This window comes from Pelophylax lessonae (assembly GCF_965119305.1).
Source record: "Pelophylax lessonae genome assembly, chromosome: 1".
Lineage (NCBI taxonomy): Eukaryota > Metazoa > Chordata > Amphibia > Anura > Ranidae > Pelophylax > Pelophylax lessonae.
Genome location: NC_138768.1, coordinates 619,423,194 through 619,442,271, shown reverse-complemented (window position 1 = coordinate 619,442,271; position 19,078 = coordinate 619,423,194). Strand labels below are relative to the sequence as shown.

The following is a 19,078-nucleotide window of genomic DNA, read 5'->3' as shown; positions in this document are numbered from 1 at the left end:
GTCACATCCGGTTCAGGCGCGTCATTCCACAGCCGGATTCCTTGTCATTGCGCATGCCCAGAAGCTGTTCTCGTGCCTGCCCCGGAACCGACGAGGCGTATTGACTCCCAGGATTGATGACACTCATCTCCCAGTAGTCAATACAAAGCAGGACATTATGTCGGCGGCCGCAGCCACATAAGGAGGAAGTGGTAGGAAGGTAAGTTAATTTTCTTTAAAAATAACGTAAGTGAAACAAAAAAAAAAATTATCCAATTCCTTTTTAGAATGTTTTAATGTTATTGATGGTGTTAAATTCAAAATTAGGGTGGAACTCCACTTTAAGCTTAGTGGACAATTATTTGACACTGAAAGGAAATTGTTTGTCCCCATATGCTAGAAGATGAGATACATGTGTGGAATAGACCATTGTGTTTTTCTGTTAACAATTTTGGTAAAAATAATATTACATACATTGTGCTTGTCATCTGATTTCAACAGTTCAATAATGGACAGCCAACAGTCAGCCAAAGCAGCATATAAAAATATACATGCGTTTATGTAGTCTGAAGAAAAATATTTGAATAATGGATTATTTTTTCCATCAAAAGTGTTTATTGAAGTTCAAGAAAAAAAAGGGGGTTACAAACATTGCTCCAATGAGAGCGGGAATATGTAACACAAAGAACTGAGTTGTAACAGTAACAAGTTGTACAGTAAGGTATCAGAGAGAGATATCCATATCACAGAACACATATATTATCAGTATAAACATCAGTCAATGTATGGATAAGGGCTCACTTGCAGAGGAGTAGAGCAGCCCGACCCGCCCATAGGGTTGATCACGATCGGGGTCTCCAGTACACAAGGGCACAAAGGGTAGAAAAGGTGGGGGATGAGAGAAAGTAGGGAAAAAGTACAGGGGAACTAGAAAGAGGCAAAGAAGGAGATGAGGAAGGAGGTAGGAAGGAGTGGGGAGAAGCAAGCCAGACGTATGCCCTGGTCCCCCCCTCACCCGGGCTGTCTGGCCCCCCCAACCATGCAGGTCATCCCAACCTATGCAATCGGGACAGTCTCCATCGCCTCCGCATACGCTAGTGAGGATTTGAAGGCAGACCAATGAATAATGGATTCTTACGTGCTCAACATCATTTAAAAACCCAAAGAACTTTTAAAAATCCTATCTCTAAAACCTTTACCTTCTAAATTCTGGACTCAGATCAAAAATAGAAATGAAAATCAACCTCATCTGACACCTGTTTACTTGTGCGTATCCATATCAACAGTATGAACAACTGACAAGAGACCATTACCTGGTTGTAAGGCCAGCTATCTAAATATACTGTTTCCAATGAGAAAGTAGAGGCTTCTGAATTGTTAATACAAATTTTAAGGAGGGGTGGAGGAGCGAACAGGCTTACTAAAGGACTCTGCAATACTATTCTTACCTTAAATGTATTTACCTAAACCATGAGAATGGGGGGCAATAATATCTAGTGAGTTACCATCCGATGGGAGTGGGAAGTTTCAACACACAATGTTGTTGGAGTTTTGTGGTGATTTAAATTTAATTGGTTTCACTGGACTTACTATTCTATGGATTCTTTTTGACTTCTTTGGATCACTTATTTTTATTTTTCAATAGAGGGACTATTTATTGGACAATTATACCATCCCTTATTTATCTATGTTTTGTATATTTTTCAAATGTATAATTTACTCTTTTTTATACAGACACCAAGTTTGGAAGTTGTTTAATATTTGAATTACTAATTTTATTATTTTAGTGTTTTTTGCGCTACTGGTGATACACATATGCATGGTTTCAAATGTCAGTATTTCACTATTTTTTTGATTTTTTAAATTTTAAGGACCATGTCCTTTTTTGTTTTTAAATTTGAATGTTGAACTTTCTAGAGTATATTATTGCGCATGCTCTACAAAGAGTTCATTGATATAAAAAAAATAACCCAACTCACATTGTCTGCTGCACTATGATTGAACAAAGCTCCAAGATAAACATCAGAAATCAGATTTTGCACTTATTCTATATGTTCTTGTTGTGTAATCTGAAATTTGGAATCAGATAAAAAGCTAACAGAGATACCTCGATTAAATCTGTGGGTTGATTTACTAAAACTGGAGAGTGCAACATCTGGTGCAGCTCTTCATAGAAACCAATCAGCTTTTGTGTTTTAATGCCAAAGTTTATTTGAACAAGATGAAGTTAGAAGCTGATTGGCTACCATGCACAGTTGCACCAGATGTTACACTCTCCAGTTTTAGTAAATCAATCCCTGTGTTTTTAATGGTTAGCAAAAATAAAAAGCTACAATATTTTGCAATATATCGCTAATATATATACAGTGTACTACCGTGAGTAATTCCAACCATCAGTATGATAACAGAAATTGTTTCTGACCATAAATCCTGAACAGGAAAGCTGCTCTGGGCTGTTAGTGTACTGCATAGGAAGAATTGAACTAAATGAGGGACAGGCCTGTCTGTGGCATATTGTTTACAGTCTGTCCTTCTTTGGGATAAACACAAGGGAATCCCACTTCATCATAAAACACTGGGAAAGAGAAACAGTTTCTAACAAATTCAAACATTCATACTGATGAGCACACAAGGTCAGTTGAGCCACTTTACCATCAGTTCCTATGTATTTTTAGTAAACTTATGCTGGCTACAAGGAATGCAACAACTGTTTTACAAAAGTAGAACACAGAAAGGTGTGCAGCACCGTGTGATGCAATTTAAAATGTAGGTCATAGATTAAATAGCTATGAAAAAAATAGAATGAAGTCTTGCAGATACATTAGGGTGTATTTACAGACAAAAATAGAGTTATATTGCACTTATTTTCCCCAGAGCTTAGTAAATCTGTAAAAGCTCTGCTAATTTCCATCATCCGATCATGTGCAAGCAAAAATATTTTTTTCTTATTTTTCTTGTATCTGGGTATTCTTTGCAAAATTAAGCTTCACAATATTCACTAGGCTAAAGGGCAAAGGAGTGCAACTGCATCTGCAAAAAGCACAGTCTATTTGACTTTAGAAAATCCAACCTTTTGTAGTTTACATGCACAGTGTTTTTTGCTTTTTATGTTAATTGTGCTTTTTTTTCAGTATTCAGGTGCTTTTCTTTACTTCTGATTTTTGTTTAATTTAGAATTGCAAAATAATTAAACTTCAGTCTTTAGGTAGGGGTGTAACTTATTTACAGAAATATACTGTGTATTGTATGAGGAATTCGGACAAAATCAACCAAAAGTTTTGGCCTTTATGATTTTCTTTTTTAAACACAGCAGATTGGTCTTTTTTTTACTATGCTGGTAAACATAAAATCAATTCAGTATAGGTTGCAGACATGTGTTTTGTGAACAATGGCCTTCTCCATAAAAACCTGCATGTAGTATTTTTGGCAAATATTGCTCTTCCTGAAGACTCTGTGACAGATAGAAAGTAGTAGAGTGAATTGATTTGGGTTAATTTATAGGAGGCTCCATGAACCCAGCCTGCAATCCACAAATGCCAAACCTCGCTTCTAAAGCCCACTAAAGCTGAACTATAATGTTTTTTGGCCATGTGCCCAAAAAACCCAATATTTTTTACTTTCTGCTATAAAATATACCCAAGAACAAAAATGTAAACAAAACTTTCTTTATAAATTTTGGCCAAAATGTATTCGCAACATGTTTTTGATAAAACAAATCCTAATAATGTATATTGAATGGTTTTAGGGAAAGTTATAGCATCTACAAACTATAGCGATAGTGCAGCGGTCAATCCAACACTAACTGACACTGGGGAGAAACTGGCTAACAGCCACTGACATCACCAGTGACATTAATACAATGATCAGTGAAAATACTATACACTGTCACTGTACCAATGTCACTGGTTGAAAAGGGCAATCAAGGGGTTAAAAGTGTGCCTATCTATGTGTAATGTATATAAAGCGTGCTGCTTTTCACTAATGATTTCTCCGTGCTTTGCAGGGATGAGAAACTGACAGGTCGCCGACTCTGTACAGAGCTCTGTGTTCTTTACCGGCCATCCACAGTGGCATCGTTGGCAAAAACTGGGGGTGTTTCCCCTTAAAATCCACACCAGACACTTATCCACTAAATAAGGGTTTTGTTTATATTTTAAGGGGGAGGTTGCTTTTTTCAGAAAGGGACATTGTTTACATAATGTACTGTTCTTTTAAGAAAAAAAAATGGCATGGAGTCTGTGTATGCATACAGCCTGGCTGGCCAGGAAAGGAGGGCAGAAATTGCACGCCCTCTTTCCTAAACTATATTAGGCCACATGTCCTGAACCATACAAGGCCACATACTCCTTTCCCTAACAGGGCACCCCACATTGAACAAGTATAGGGTACATAACACCCCACGGAAAAAAAAAATGAATTAATAAAGGCACAGCCACCATTGTAAAATCCTTTATTAAATTATTCTAATAAACATTTTCTTCCAAAATCCAATGTCAATCATAATGAACTATTGATAGTATTGGTCTCTCACGCTAATAAAATTAATAAAATGCTAATATGTGACAATCTTCTTAGAACTGCTGTAACTTATAATATAATAAATTTACCAAATTAGTGCAATAAATCAAATGATATACACCAAGTTGTGCAAAATTATTGATAGATGTAAAAATATATGTGACAAATCAGTAATCATATAAAAAATTAATAATATAGCTGTGCAAGATTCGCATATGAACAAACTTCAAATATTGAACACAAACTGTGAACATAACATTAAAGCCCCAATTAATACTATAGCTGTGCAAGATTTGCATATGAACAAACTCCAGATAATGAACACTGTGAACATAACTTAATAAAAATTTGGCGAAGGCGCCTAGCCCTAATAAAGAGATATTAAAACCTGCTGCCCTTTAAATTGTTGAAAACAAATAAATAGGTATAGATAATTAGTAAAAAGGCGCTGGTGCTCTTTTGGGATATTAAAAAATATTTTTCATACAAAACATAAATAGTGTATAAAAACAATATATATATATAGATAGTCAATAGTAAAGTGCAGGTGCTATCCTTTACTTAAGCAAGGAAATTAAATTATTCAAGTGCTTGCTAGTGTATTCACATAATACATTAATATACCATAATAGTGCATATAAAATCAATAAATCCAATTAGTAAAGTGCAAGTGCTATCCTTTACTTGTGCAAAAAAATAGCTTATCCAAGTGCTTGTTAGTGCATACACATAATAAATTTATATAGCATACAATAAATATATGTGCCCACTAGTATCGTGCTCAAACAAGTGATAAAAAGTGCTTAAATGATAAAATAGTCCAAGACAATTCATGCAAAAAATTGCTGTGCAGGTTTAATTGCTTGGATCTGTAGTGCTCCAGGTGGTGGGGTGTGTCACTCGTTGCCTCTTACCAAAATTAAGCAGGTCGCAAGGACCCCCAACGCCTGTGATCCCTTTATCTAGGTGGATCAGACCTCTTAATCGACTCCTTTTTTCCGAGTATCCTGCTCCTTTTCTTTTTGTGCGTTACTCGTACATGAATCAGTACATTCCGCATGTATAAAGACACACAAAAATGCCAAAAATAGTTTAATATTGTTTGCTTTAATGAAATATATAAAAAAACATATAGTTGGCTTCTTACATTTCGGTGTGCCCTCCTGGCACTGGGCAATTGGGCAGAAAGTGGCTTGCGGGTATTAGGATGACACCTTATCCGAGGATCTGCAGCTCCCTCCCGTGTCTCCTGTTTCCCTGCTCACTTGCGGCGGTCGCAGCGTCCCAGCCTATGCTCCAAAACTGCCTGTACTTCCTACTTCCGGGTTTAGCAGAGACCACAATGCATTTCGCGATGCTTGCTTGTGAACATAACGTTAAAGTCCCATAATGTGCTCAAAGCGACCACACTGCCTAAAAGTGGGCAGAGTCTCTATATAGTGTAATCAAAGTTCCAAAATGATTAAACAAATAAATAACAAGTGCTCCTGCTAGTGGCCAATAATCCTGGAATGGTGATCATTTCAGTCTTTGAAATCCTAATTGGACTCTCCAGGTGTGGTTCCCGAGAATCAAACAACAATCACCTTATTACACCACCACCAATGTGCACACCAACTCACACCAACCAATGTGCACACCAACCAATGTGCACACAGTATCAGTAATTCTCTCCCTCTGAGCTCATTACAACCGGGAGAGAATTACCAATACTGTAATTCGCAAAGCGCCTTTGCCCATACCATGAGAATGGGGGGCAACTGTCTCTGGTAAGGAACCGTGAAACAAGCCAGTGAAGGGAATTATGTGTGGCCCATAGGTAATGTCTGGATGTCAGACCTAGTTTGACAATACAAAGATAGTCAGACCAAAAGGGAACTCCAGACTATCTGGTTGTTTACAACGTACAGTGGGTACGGAAAGTATTCAGACCCCCTTAAATTTTTCACTCTTTGTTATATTGCAGCCATTTGCTAAAATCATTTAAGTTCATTCTTCTTCCTCATGGATGTACACATAGCACCCCATACTGACAGAAAAACACAGAATTGTTGACATTGTTGCAGATTTATTAAAAAAGAAATACTGAAATATCACATGGTCCTAAGTATTCAGACCCTTTGCTGTGACACTCATATATTTAACTCAGGTGCTTTCCATTTCTTCTGATCATCCTTGAGATGGTTCTACACCTTCATTTGAGTCCAGCTGTGTTTGATTATACTGATTGGACTTGATTAGGAAAGCCACACACCTGTCTATATAAGACCTTCCAGATCACAATGCATGTCAGAGCAAATGAGAATCATGAGGTCAAAGGAACTGCCTGAAGAGCTCAGAGACAGAATTGTGGCAAGGCACAGATCTGGCCAAGGTTACAAAAAGATTTCTGCTGCACTTAAGGTTCCTAAGAGCACAGTGGCCTCCATAATCCTCAAATGGAAGACGTTTGGGATGACCAGAACCCTTCCTAGAGCTGGCCGTCCGGCCAAACTGAGCTATCGGGGGAGAAGAGCCTTGGTGAGAGAGTTAAAGAAGAACCCAAAGATCACTGTGGCTGAGCTCCAGAGATGCAGTCAGGAGATGGGAGAAAGTTGTAGAAAGTCAACCATCACTGCAGCCCTCCACCAGTCGGGGCTTTATGGCAGAGTGGCCCGACGGAAGCCTCTCCTCAGTGTAAGACACATGAAAGCCCGCATGGAGTTTGCTAAAAAAACACCTGAAGGACTCCAAGATGGTGAGAAATAAGATTCTCTGGTCTGATGAGACCAAAATAGAACTTTTTGGCCTTAATTCTAAGCGGTATGTGTGGAGAAAACCAGGCACTGCTCATCACCTGTCCAATACAGTCCCAACAGTGAAGCATGGTGGTGGCAGCATCATGCTGTGGGGGTGTTTTTCAGCTGCAGGGACAGGACGACTGGTTGCAATCGAGGGAAAGATGAATGCGGCCAAGTACAGGGATATCCTGGACAAAAACCTTCTCCAGAGTGCTCTGGACCTCAGACTGGGCCGAAGGTTTACCTTCCAACAAGACAATGACCCTAAGCACACAGCTAAAATAATGAAGGAGTGGCTTCACAACAACTCCGTGACTGTTCTTGAATGGCCCAGCCAGAGCCCTGACTTAAACCCAATTGAGCATCTCTGGAGGGACCTAAAAATGGCTGTCCACCAACGTTTACCATCCAACCTGACAGAACTGGAGAGGATCTGCAAGGAGGAATGGCAGAGGATCCCCAAATCCAGGTGTGAAAGACTTGTTGCATCTTTCCCAAAAAGACTCCTGGCTGTATTAGATCAAAAGGGGGCTTCTACTAAATACTGAGCAAAGGGTCTGAATACTTAGGACCATGTGATATTTCAGTTTTTTTCTTTTTTAATAAATCTGCAACAATGTCAACAATTCTGTGTTTTTCTGTCAGTATGGGGTGCTATGTGTACATTCATGAGGAAGAAGAATCAACTTAAATGATTTTAGCAAATGGCTGCAATATAACAAAGAGTGAAAAATTTAAGGGGGTCTGAATACTTTCCGTACCCACTGTACATTGCTCGAAGCAACATATATTCAGTGTATGTAATAGGTATCAAACAATGCACAAACAAAGTGCCTAATAATAATGATTTTGATATGACCCAGTAAATAAAGTGTGTTTTTTGTAGCATACTTTGCTTGAGCCATGTAAGAGTATGTGATTTGACATGTGCAATTCATTTTGGTGCAAATGTAAATTTGAATGAATTGTTGGTTATTCGGAGATTCGGATGTATCCGAATCTCTGAATGAAATGGTAATGAATTAATTTAGTTGAAATTTGTTTCATTTCATTTCGCTTATTCGTTTTCTAATTAATTCAAAATTTTGGAACAATTCTAATTCAGATCAGTCGAAAAATGATTGACTGATTAAAATTCTGTGTTAGGAATAATGGGTTGTTAAGGAGCGAACCGAGAAGCCAACCAATGCGCGCTTAACAACAGATGACTCATTAGCTACCAGCGGGCTTCCCCACTGAGGGCTGAATAGTAAACAAAATAATTCCAGCAATAGAAAATTTGAGCCCCCCCCCCAAATCCATACCAGACTCTTATCCTAGCATGCAGGAAAGGAGGGGGGACGGACGAGCGAGTGTCACCCTTCCTGAACCATACTAGGCCACATGCCCTCAACATGGGGGGTGTTTTGGAGAAGGGGGTTCTGCCAAAAACATTTCTCACATTTAGACAGTTAAAAACAAGCAGTATGAAATAACAGAGTAACAGGTTCTCACAGCATTCAGATCATGTAATGGTACATACTACCTGGCTCCCCCTTTATGCTTTACATCACTCTCCCACGTGGCTTCTTCAGAAGGTGACGCCTTCTGAAGAAGCCACGTGGGAGAGTGGTGTAATGTGTAAAGGGGGAACCAGGTGGGCATGTATCATTACTGGATCTGGATGCTGTGAGTCCCTGTTACTCTGTTATATCATACTGCTTGTTTTTACCTGAATAAATGCAAGTGCATTTCCCTAAGCTTGGCTGGTATTCTCTCATGCATTTTAACCATGATACTTGGAGATTGTTTCCTTTATTCTGAGAGTTCTGTGCAGTCATTCCAGTTGGAGAAGTTCTATCATCATAGGAGGAAGTGAGCAGAGGACCCACTATCTGGTGTATAGCAGTGGTCCTCAACTCCGGTCCACTGGGCCCACTAACAAGCCAGGTTTGCAAGATAACTAAATTACGTCACAGGTAATATCATTTGCTGCTCAGGGATTGTAGTATTCTAGTCTACATCTCCCCAAGGTAATACTTAAAATCTGGCCTGTTAGTGGGCCCCGAGGACCAGAGTTGAGGACCACTGGTGTACAGGATTGATTAGCATTATGCTGATGCACTAGAGCACTTTATGTTTGGACTGTTAGGACTTTATTTATTTACCTAATATGGGTTTATGTGTTTTTCAATGTAATGTTGCAGCAGTGTCTCGGCCTGCCTGGGATACCCATCCTTATTGGCTGAGACAGCAGCGCAGCGCCATTGGCTCCCGCTGCTGTCAATAAAAGTCAGTCAACCAATGAGGGAAGAAAGGGGGCAGGGCCGGGCTGTGGCTCTGTGTCTGAATGGACACAGAAGCTTTGGCTTGGCTCGGGTGCCCCCATAGCAAGCTGCTTGCTGTGGGGGCACTCAACAGGAGAGAGGGGCCAGAAGCACCTAAGAGGGACCCAAGAAGAGGAGGATCTTGGCTGCTCTGTGCAAAACCATTAAACAGGGCAGGTAAGTATAACATAATTGTTATTTTTACCAAAAAAAAAAAAAAAAAGAAAATTGAGACTTTACAATTACTTTAAGATCTCTATGGATACATTTCAGCTGGTTTGGTTACAACATGATGCTTAAAATATGTCTACCATAAATATAGTTAAAGTATATCTAAAGCCTAAAGTGTTTTATTTTGGAAAGAGTTCTCAACACTGACATGTTTTAATTGCTTTCTGTGTCAACTTCAAGAAGATTTACCCTTTCTATTTGCCCTGATGACCATTGTCACTGTGATAACTTATTAAAAGAGGATTTCCCTGCACTTTGGATAGATATCCCCATACTCCCTGATGTGTCTAGGTGACAGAAAATAAAGGAAGGTCTCCCGAATGGGAGACAGACCGCATACCATTTTGGCTTCAGATGTACTTTAGTATTCCTTTAACCCCTTTAATAAGCTATAAGAAAATTCAAAACCATTATTTTTCTTATCTTGTGGTTTTCTTTTGGCCAGAAAAGTTAAATGATAATTGGTTTCTTGTGGTATTTTAAGCTTTTCATCTAAAAGTGTTTGTTACCCTAAAAGAAAAAAAAATAGATCCTGTTCCTTTAAAGCATGTCACACAGCTTGTGCTGTGTAACTTGTCCCCCTGTATCACCTGAAAAACCTGGCTGATTCTACCTTTCCCCCTGTAAACTGACCACGGTTTATGATGACTGCTGAGCCCTGACACCGTGATCAGTTTACGTGCCTCTGTCAGCCACAGCTCTCCTGTCTCTCCTCTGTCCACTCCTCCGTCCTCTCCCCCCTCCCTTCCTGCCTGTCAGCTCCCCAATTCTGCCCTCTTGCTGTAAAAATGACTGTATTTGCTTTCTATAGTTCCCTCTGTTAGATAAAATCAAGCTCTCCAGTGTATGTGATTTATAAAAATAATAATAATACTAATACATTATTTTTGAGTGCTGCTACCAGCGGGCAGTCACGTGAGTGTCGAGCAGCCCTCGCAAATAAGGTATTAGGTAGCATATTTTTATAAATCACTTATACTGGGAAGCTTAATGTTATCTAACAGATGGAAGAGAAAAACAGTAAGAACGTGGCTTGAAAAACACTTTAAGGTTTAAATTTTCTGCAGCCCTTCCAGAGTTTGCAGTCAAAATCTGGCGATCCTTTTTCATTGTTTTTGCATTGTACCATAAACTATGGATTGCATTGTACATAATCCATAAACAGTTTTGAACTATGTGTTCATATTTTTATTCTCTGTTTCTTTGGAATGAGATTAAGATTAACCTGTTGATAAATTCATAGAGAAATTATGGAGTTGGGATTTTCCACGGACAGATGAATTTTGGGCAAATGGTAAAATAATTTAGACTCCCACCCAAAATGTCCTGTGCACTTTTTAATCCTGGCCATCAGACTCACAACAACTATAATAAGGGATTGGGGTCTGAAAAGCCCAGCCCATTACTCTATATAGATTGGCCATTGCATATGGCAAGAATGGCGGACCAGCTACGGCATGCAGGCCCAAGCCCAGAGCAGTCAGTATTTAGCCAGAGCTGCTGATACCACCCTAAGCCTGCAATATGGCCACAAGGTGTTATCAGGAGCTGCATACAGAGAAATATTAGTGATATGCTAGCTGTACTATCTTCTGTGAGTGATTGGCTTTTTTGGGGAGTACTGGCAGGGAGGAAGAGTGTGGCCTGAGTGCATCTCATGGCTCCAGAAGTTGCCTCGCTTCAGGCAAGGGACAGCTGATACAAAACTGCCCTGTCGCTGCCCAATTTTTACACACCAATATCTGAGACTTTATTATTTGTTTTTTGTTTTTTTTGTAAGTGATCTGTCTTTGCTTGTGTCTCCATATTTGAGACTTTTCTCACTGCTGATAAATTAGCCAATTTTTTATAGAACTATATCTAGAGGTTGAAGCTCTAATTTTTGTAGAAAACAAAAAACTTGCTGTGCCCTGTGTTTTTACATTTCTTAGTTCTAATATATTTTTGGTAAATTGAGGATAAAGGGATACAGGGATTGCAAGGAATGTATGGTGGTGTTTTTGACAAGAAAAGGTAGCTCACAATCTGTGCCATCTAATTGTGGGGCCACTGGCTAATGTTTACTCACCTATGCCTGTGGGCTTTAGCTAAATCTTTTTAATGAAGTTCATCGCTGCCCCCCTCCCCCACAACAGTCCTTCACTTCCAACGCTATTAGTTTAGCAAAAGCTTGCCCATCAGCATCCTGCTCATCATTATACTATTCCAAATTAGATTACCGACTGCTTAACCAATACTGCTAGTCTTTTTATATGTGTATACTGTGTATTCTTGTGATATTATTAGCTACATAACCTCTACTATATTATTCATTTCTCTTTATAGAGATATACAGCATTGTTTAGCTATATGCACTTCTTTATTCATCATATGTGTGCTCCAGGTCTGCAATTGCCAGACATACACAATTATTGCTGTTTTTGTTGAAATTGTAGGTTCTATGTCTCTGGTGTGTTTCCTGCTATCAGACATTCTAATAATGAGAAAGCTCTACAGTAGTTATGTTTTTTATTATGATTCTACCTTCTGCCATTGTCTCTTTAAGTAAATGTGCTGTGAGAGAAAAATCCATGGTTTAACCACTTCAGCCTCTGAAGGATTTGTCCCCTTAATGACCAGGCCCTATTTTGCAATTTGGCACTGCGTTACTTTAACATACAATTGCGCGGTTGTGCGACGCTGTACCCAACTAAAATTGACGTCCATACGAACTGTTATAATTCCTACACCGTTCACCTGGTTTGGATGTAAATACCCTCACATTAAAGCTGAAAGTCTGCAGTTAAAGCACATCTTGTTTGTTTCATTCAAATCCATTGTGGTGGTGTATAGAGCCAAAAGATTAGAATTGTGTCAATGTCCCAATATTTATGGACCTGACTGTATATATATATATATATATATATATATATATATATATATATATATATGTGTGTGTGTATGTTTTTCGCTAAAATAAAGATTGTACAAAATGTTTTAATTATCCATAAAAAGTCCATTCCCTCCTTATTCCTGATTTAAGGTGAGGGTACTAATTATGTGGATATAAATACTTAGGAATGTTTCATTTATTTTGCTGATAGGTTTAAAGAATACGTTCATTTTTCCTAACATCTTACATGTTACACCTGGATTTAGGGTGCAATATGTAACATGTTACAGATGCTGCAGCCCTTGCAGCACCCCCACCCCGAATCCCAAGTATGACAGTGTGCTGGGGATCTTCTCCCCACATCCACTGTCACTGGCCGAATCATTCATTCACAGAGTTTTGTGAATGGATGAACTACAACTACTGTCTGCCATTGCAGTTGACAGCTTGTAGTTCTCAACGAACTACCAGGGCATTGATGGCAGCTCTAGGTAGTTTGTAAATGCTTTCTATCATTCAGCAACTGCCTGTCTGTATGAAATACAGGCAGACAGCTACACTGACAGTCTGCAGGAGCCTGAGATAGCACCCGTGATCTGCTGATCGTGGGTGCAATGCTTTATAGGCTCCTACATAAAGATAACCGCAATAATATGTAACTCAAATGGATACTGTAAACCAAATTTGTGCTGAACCAGAAAATTAAGAGATTGTTTTTAATAGGGTTCCACACTTGACCAATGTCCATAAAAATACTAATACTTTTGCAGTTATATATTCAAATCCTTCCTTTCTTTAATATTGGAAATATGCCAACATGCTTCTGTTAGGCAATCCTGGATGTATTTTGTTTATGTTTTATGTATGGGAAAGACAACATTAATCTTCATATTATGATGTACTGTGTTATTTTATCTATGGAATAATTATTTTTCTAGCAGTGTCTTGTTGCTTAAGTAAACCTTTCAAAACAAACCCCCTGGTGACCATTCTTAATTTTACTGGTGCTCCTCCACTACTAGTGCCACAGAACAATTGCACAGTGACTGACATGTCACTGACCCCATGTGCCAGTGCTGGGAGTTCAAGTGTTTTCCCCATGTCTATTACATTTCACAAACATAATAATTGGTTGAAATAAATAGTCAAACTTTTATAATGTAATGTGAGCTATCCATACCAGTAAGACCAGTCTCGTTTTTCTAAAAAAAATGCAGAATCATTTTGCAAATACCTGTTAATCCTGCCAGTAGAAACATTGGATAATCACTTTCTTTGATAGGGTGATGACACTCTTCTTTCTGCAGTGAAATCAGTGTCGCCTTTGCTGCTGCTGTAGCTTCTTAGATGCTGGTACTGTTGCTAGACTTAATAGTGAGTAGCTCCTCTGCCAGCCCCATTGCTCTAAAGCCAGGAATCATTCCATCTCCTCCATCATTTTCTAGCACAGTGTAATCGGGGTTGTTACTATAATTGGTGTATTGGGCTGTAAGTGCCACTGTTGTAAAAAGTAATGTGCACAATTCTATGTTCTTTTTTCTCCTAGCTTAGTGATGGTGTATTGATTTGGAACCCTCTCCCCATTCCAATTATTTTTTAAATGTCTCACCTAATTAGGAGGGATGAGAAAAGGTACCTGGGTTCAGTGCGAGGTGGTCTGGTGAACATTACTGATGTCTGGGTTCCAAATCTAAACCCATTGAATTAAATGGAAGTTAAATGTTAAAAACATATATATAAATATATAAAACATATAAAAACAGCATTGTGTTCCCCCTAAGAATACATACCAGACTCTTATACTTGATCAAAGTCTGGTATGCATGTCGAGGGGGACCCCAAGAAAAAAAAAAAGGGCATTGGGGCCCTTGTAAATTCCCCCTTGTATGAGTTTTAAAAGGGAATCCTACACAATTTTCAACAGCAACTTAAAATAAGTACCAGACCCTTACAAAAGCATGGAGTTTGGCAGGCCAAGAAAAAGGGGGGGGGGTAAGCATGCAGCCCCCACCTCTTGAACGGTACCATGCCACATATTATTAACACAGGCAGATACCTTGCCAAGTAGAACCCCCTGGCACAGAACCTTGTCCCCATGCTGATGGGGGCAAGGGCCTCTTCCCCACAAGTTTGATCCAGGGCTGTGCAGGTCTGTGGGACTGGAGGCTTATCATAATCTGGAAGCCTCCTTTTAAAATAGTTGGGCCCCCACATATTACCACATGAGCATGAGCTAGGTGTATATGGTACCTCAATTCATTTACAAATATATGTGCAATTGAAGATACAAAGTTTTTGACAAGTCCTTTCTTAAAAAATAATAATAAAGAAAAAAAAAACAATAGTCCCACAATGTAAATCTTTTGCCAAGCACATCATCCAGTGATGCAGATCCATCATCAATCACTATGAATAATGTCTCCCAACTCACCAAAAAACCCATTGACCTGCCACAAATAGCAGCTTTAGCCCCCACCACTAAATGTAAACAAAGGATTGGGGTATACACGGTGATGCCATTGACCAAATTTGGCAATGACCATAACAAGATGGCGCTGTTCTATTGGGGTGGGCAGACCTGCCATTGGAACTCGAAAGTGATTGGCAGTCTTGTTAAGGATGGGCGCTATAAATATTCCCGCCGCGAATGCGATCACATGACCCTTAAAAACGTCAGCTGTGTGCTGACGAAACGCGTCGGGACGTCTGATCGCATTACGCAACTTCCGGCCCCCGGGTGGAACACATCGTGGAACGTGGAAGTGCGTTCACCCTGGTACTCGGCACATTTGTTTGTTTCTACATGCTCCCTTACAAGAAGTTGTTTGTAAGTTTTATTCTTTATTAAACATTCCCTGCTTGAATTTACTTCACTATGGAGCCTTTTCCTTTCATCCTACATGATTGATTGGAGCTACCTTGGAGAGTTTATATTTATGGTGGTCCATTGATTATTTGGCTGGCTGATCCTTGAGGAATAACTATCTGATCCTTGGTATATATGTATGATCCTAAGGCTTCTTTTGACCCATTATAATTTAGGGGTCCACCCCATCTGGTAAGCAGCCTGTATCACTGGGTGATCCTGATATTGGTGGAGGCTATACTATCAGAAGAAGCATACATATAGGATTTCTCCTGCCTGTAATATTCATTTTGGACTGTTTGCTGTAGTGCTGCTGGGACTGAATTTATATTAATTTTGGCACTGCATATGCATTGATTTATGTTTGTGGTTCACCTTTAACACTTGTTTATTATTTAATTGGGTTTATAACCTATTTATTTATTATTAATATTTGTCACCGCACAGTTGTTTATTATCACCATTCATATTTTGGTTGTGCACAACCATTATATTTTACTATATAATTTTTCAATGACCATAATTGGTTAATGTTATTGCCCAAAAATGGCTTTTTGGCCATATTTGGTCAGCAATATCAGCTAAATACCTGCCACTTTGTTTATCTGGCCGGGTATTTCCCACTAGCAAATTAATGAGGTAGGTAACGTCACTGATTGCTGAGGGTGAGGCAGGTGTTGGCTTCCTTAACAACCTTTGACAATGAAAGCTGTCATATACAGTAGCAGTAGAAACCCACTACTATATGTGGTGTTAAGCTCCCACAGAACAAGCTAAAAGTCCAGCGTTCGGAAGAATGCCTGAACATACAAAGGTTTGTCTGAGTCTATGTTTGGACTGAACTGAGAGCTCATCCCTTAATAGGAAACACAGGACCACTTGGCTATTTTAAAAAATATACTACTATAGTAAATGACCCTGTATTGCCACACTTTGTTTAAATCTGGTTCCTAATAATAGATATGTTAAATAACATTTATTATGTGTCAATTATTTAATTGCATATGTCTCTGATTTGGCAAACTTTCAGATTCTGTTACTTATAGACAGCTATCAATTTGGGAATATGAGTTTATGTGGTACAGCTGCCTTATGCAAGTACATTTTCACACCCATGAAGTCTCAGATTCTGTAAATTGTAGAGAGAATTCATTAAACCAGATAGATGTGCTTATGACAGCCAAGTTGTGTTTTTTACTCTTTTACAGGACTGCTACTGCCATCTATTGTTCACAGGCAGCAATCAGTTCTTGCCACATTCTAAACATCTCTCTCTATTTTGCAGATCAGCATCTTTATGACCCACTTGTCTAATTATGGGAATGACCGCCTTGGATTGTACACATTTGTTAATCTTGCTAACTTTGTACAAACTTGGACCAATTTAAAACTGCAAACTTTACCACCACTGCAACTAGCTCATAAATATTTTGAACTCTTCCCTGAGCAAAAGGATCCTCTCTGGCAGGTATTTTTTTTATTTGAATAATTAAAATTATTATTTTTTTTTTTTTTTTTACACTAGCATAGAATATTTTGTTGCTGTAAAGAGGCATGCATAAGTAAATTAACTTTATATTATATAGATATGTATTTCATGCACATGCATTTTCCTTCTCCAACCATCAAAGTACACACAGTATATTACCATTAGCTAGACGCAAGCTGATTCTCATCTGCTGCTGCAAAATCTTTTATTAATCTGAAAATCGTGGCAGACTCCTACAATAAAGATATGAGGTTGTGAATGATTAAAGGAACTATAATACAAATCGATTACATTTGCGGTGCATTACAGTAATTACCAAGCAACTGTACTCAGAAAAAAATGGAATACAATATTATATTTATTATTAATGCAGAAAATCCAAGATATTTAACAGTCTTTGAGAGGCTTCCTTATAAGGCACGCGCACACACGCACTCGCGCACACACACACCTTTTTTCTCTCATTATGCAAGTTACAACTGTGCAGCAAAGTTTAAATATATGCTCAGAACCAAACAATCCATGACTCTTGACTGTCAGGTTTCCTAACATATGTGATCCCCTGCATATTACATATATGTATATGATAATATTCAGAAAAAATGTATTTTTCAGTTCTCCTGAATCAATTTTTCATATATACACTAAAAACTATATATTGAAACTAGTCTCATTAGTGTCTCATCATGCAAAGGCATATTTGTAATGATACCCCAGTTGGCCCAAGACTGAAAGGTTTGAGTAACCGAAGACACAGTGTAACTGTAAAAAAAAACCCATAACATTAAAGCAATGATGGAACTGTTAAAACATGTACAATAAAAATAAATAAAAAATATGTTATTTTGGGTTATTTTAATGCAATGACATGACTGTGTTTTCTGTGTTCCTCCCAACATTTAGGTGTTTTCATATACAGTACAATATATATTGCATTGTTTCTTTCTTGCTATTGAGATGTGATTGTAATAGGCCCAACCAGAACAGGTGCTTTTGGAGGGCACTACAGGGTAGCCTCTTGCCTACTGACTATGGGCCCTGGCTTTTCAGAGAGCAGATCATTCTCTAATGATGGACAACCACGTGATGAACACTGAGAGCAAGGCTTATATTAATTCTCTGAATAAGGACAATAAAGTTTTCCTGGATGGAAATTTGTCAAATTAATTTTGCACAGGTTAAGGGTAAGAGGGAATATGGTGGCTCTCCTGCAGACTGGGTTTGCTCCTTCACTTGGGACAGAAATATCCCTCAAGAAATCTATAAACAACAGACAAAATCACTGACCTAAATCAGTGAACCAGCGTTCACTGTTCCAACAGGATAAGAGAAAGCAACACTCACGGTGAGGTCAAAGACTAAATGGTGAACGATATAAACAAACTTAACAAGAAGGCATTAATAGGAAATGTTAAAAAGAATAGGCATAATATGCAAAACCTCATCCGTGGATCATCAGTGTTCAATGTTTGTTGTTCATGGCAGCAACAAGTCCTTCTGATGGGAAAGTCACAAAGTCCAAAAAGGCTGGGATGTTATTTGGGACTGGCAGCTCCTAAAAAGGTAGGGAGTCCCTCCAGGCATGCAGTAAGAAAAGAAAAAAGGGCGCCAGGTCACAAGGATGTATAAACAATGACAATAACTTTATCGTAGCAACTTACATATGGATATTCCAGAATCAGCCTGTGTGATATCGGAGGTTGATCCCCGCAGTGAAGCCATGTGGTGTGTACAGACTATGGAGCCTGGATCGATGGTGGTCCTGTACTAGAATAGGTTTGTGCCCCTATTCTAGTACAGGACCACCGTCCATCCAGGCTCCATAGTCTGTACACACCACCTGGCTTCACTGCGGGGATCAACCTCCGATATCACACAGGCTGATTCTGGAATATCCATATGTAAGTTGCTACAATAAAGTTGTTGTCATTGTTTATACATCCTTGTGACCTGGCGCCCTTTTTTCTTTTCTAAAGAAATCTATGAAGATAATTTAATTCCACCTTTTCAGACTGTTGGAACATTGTATAAATTTTG

The 19,078-nt window shown here is 38.8% G+C and overlaps 1 protein-coding gene across 3 annotated transcripts in view; it reads left to right on the top strand.

Annotated features, from left to right (window-relative positions):
• The window catches only part of LOC309561575 (bifunctional heparan sulfate N-deacetylase/N-sulfotransferase 4-like), a 565,820-nt gene that overhangs the window by 451,481 nt on the left and 95,261 nt on the right, over positions 1–19,078 (top strand). For all 3 annotated transcript variants that reach the window (XR_014225581.1, XR_014225582.1, XM_082265564.1), the window contains exon 7: positions 16,838–17,020. Coding sequence is in view for 1 of the 3 variants with exons in the window: in XM_082265564.1 (XP_082121690.1) it covers positions 16,838–17,020 (183 nt within the window). In the remaining 2 variants the exon portion in view is untranslated. The remainder of the gene's footprint in view (positions 1–16,837; positions 17,021–19,078) is intronic.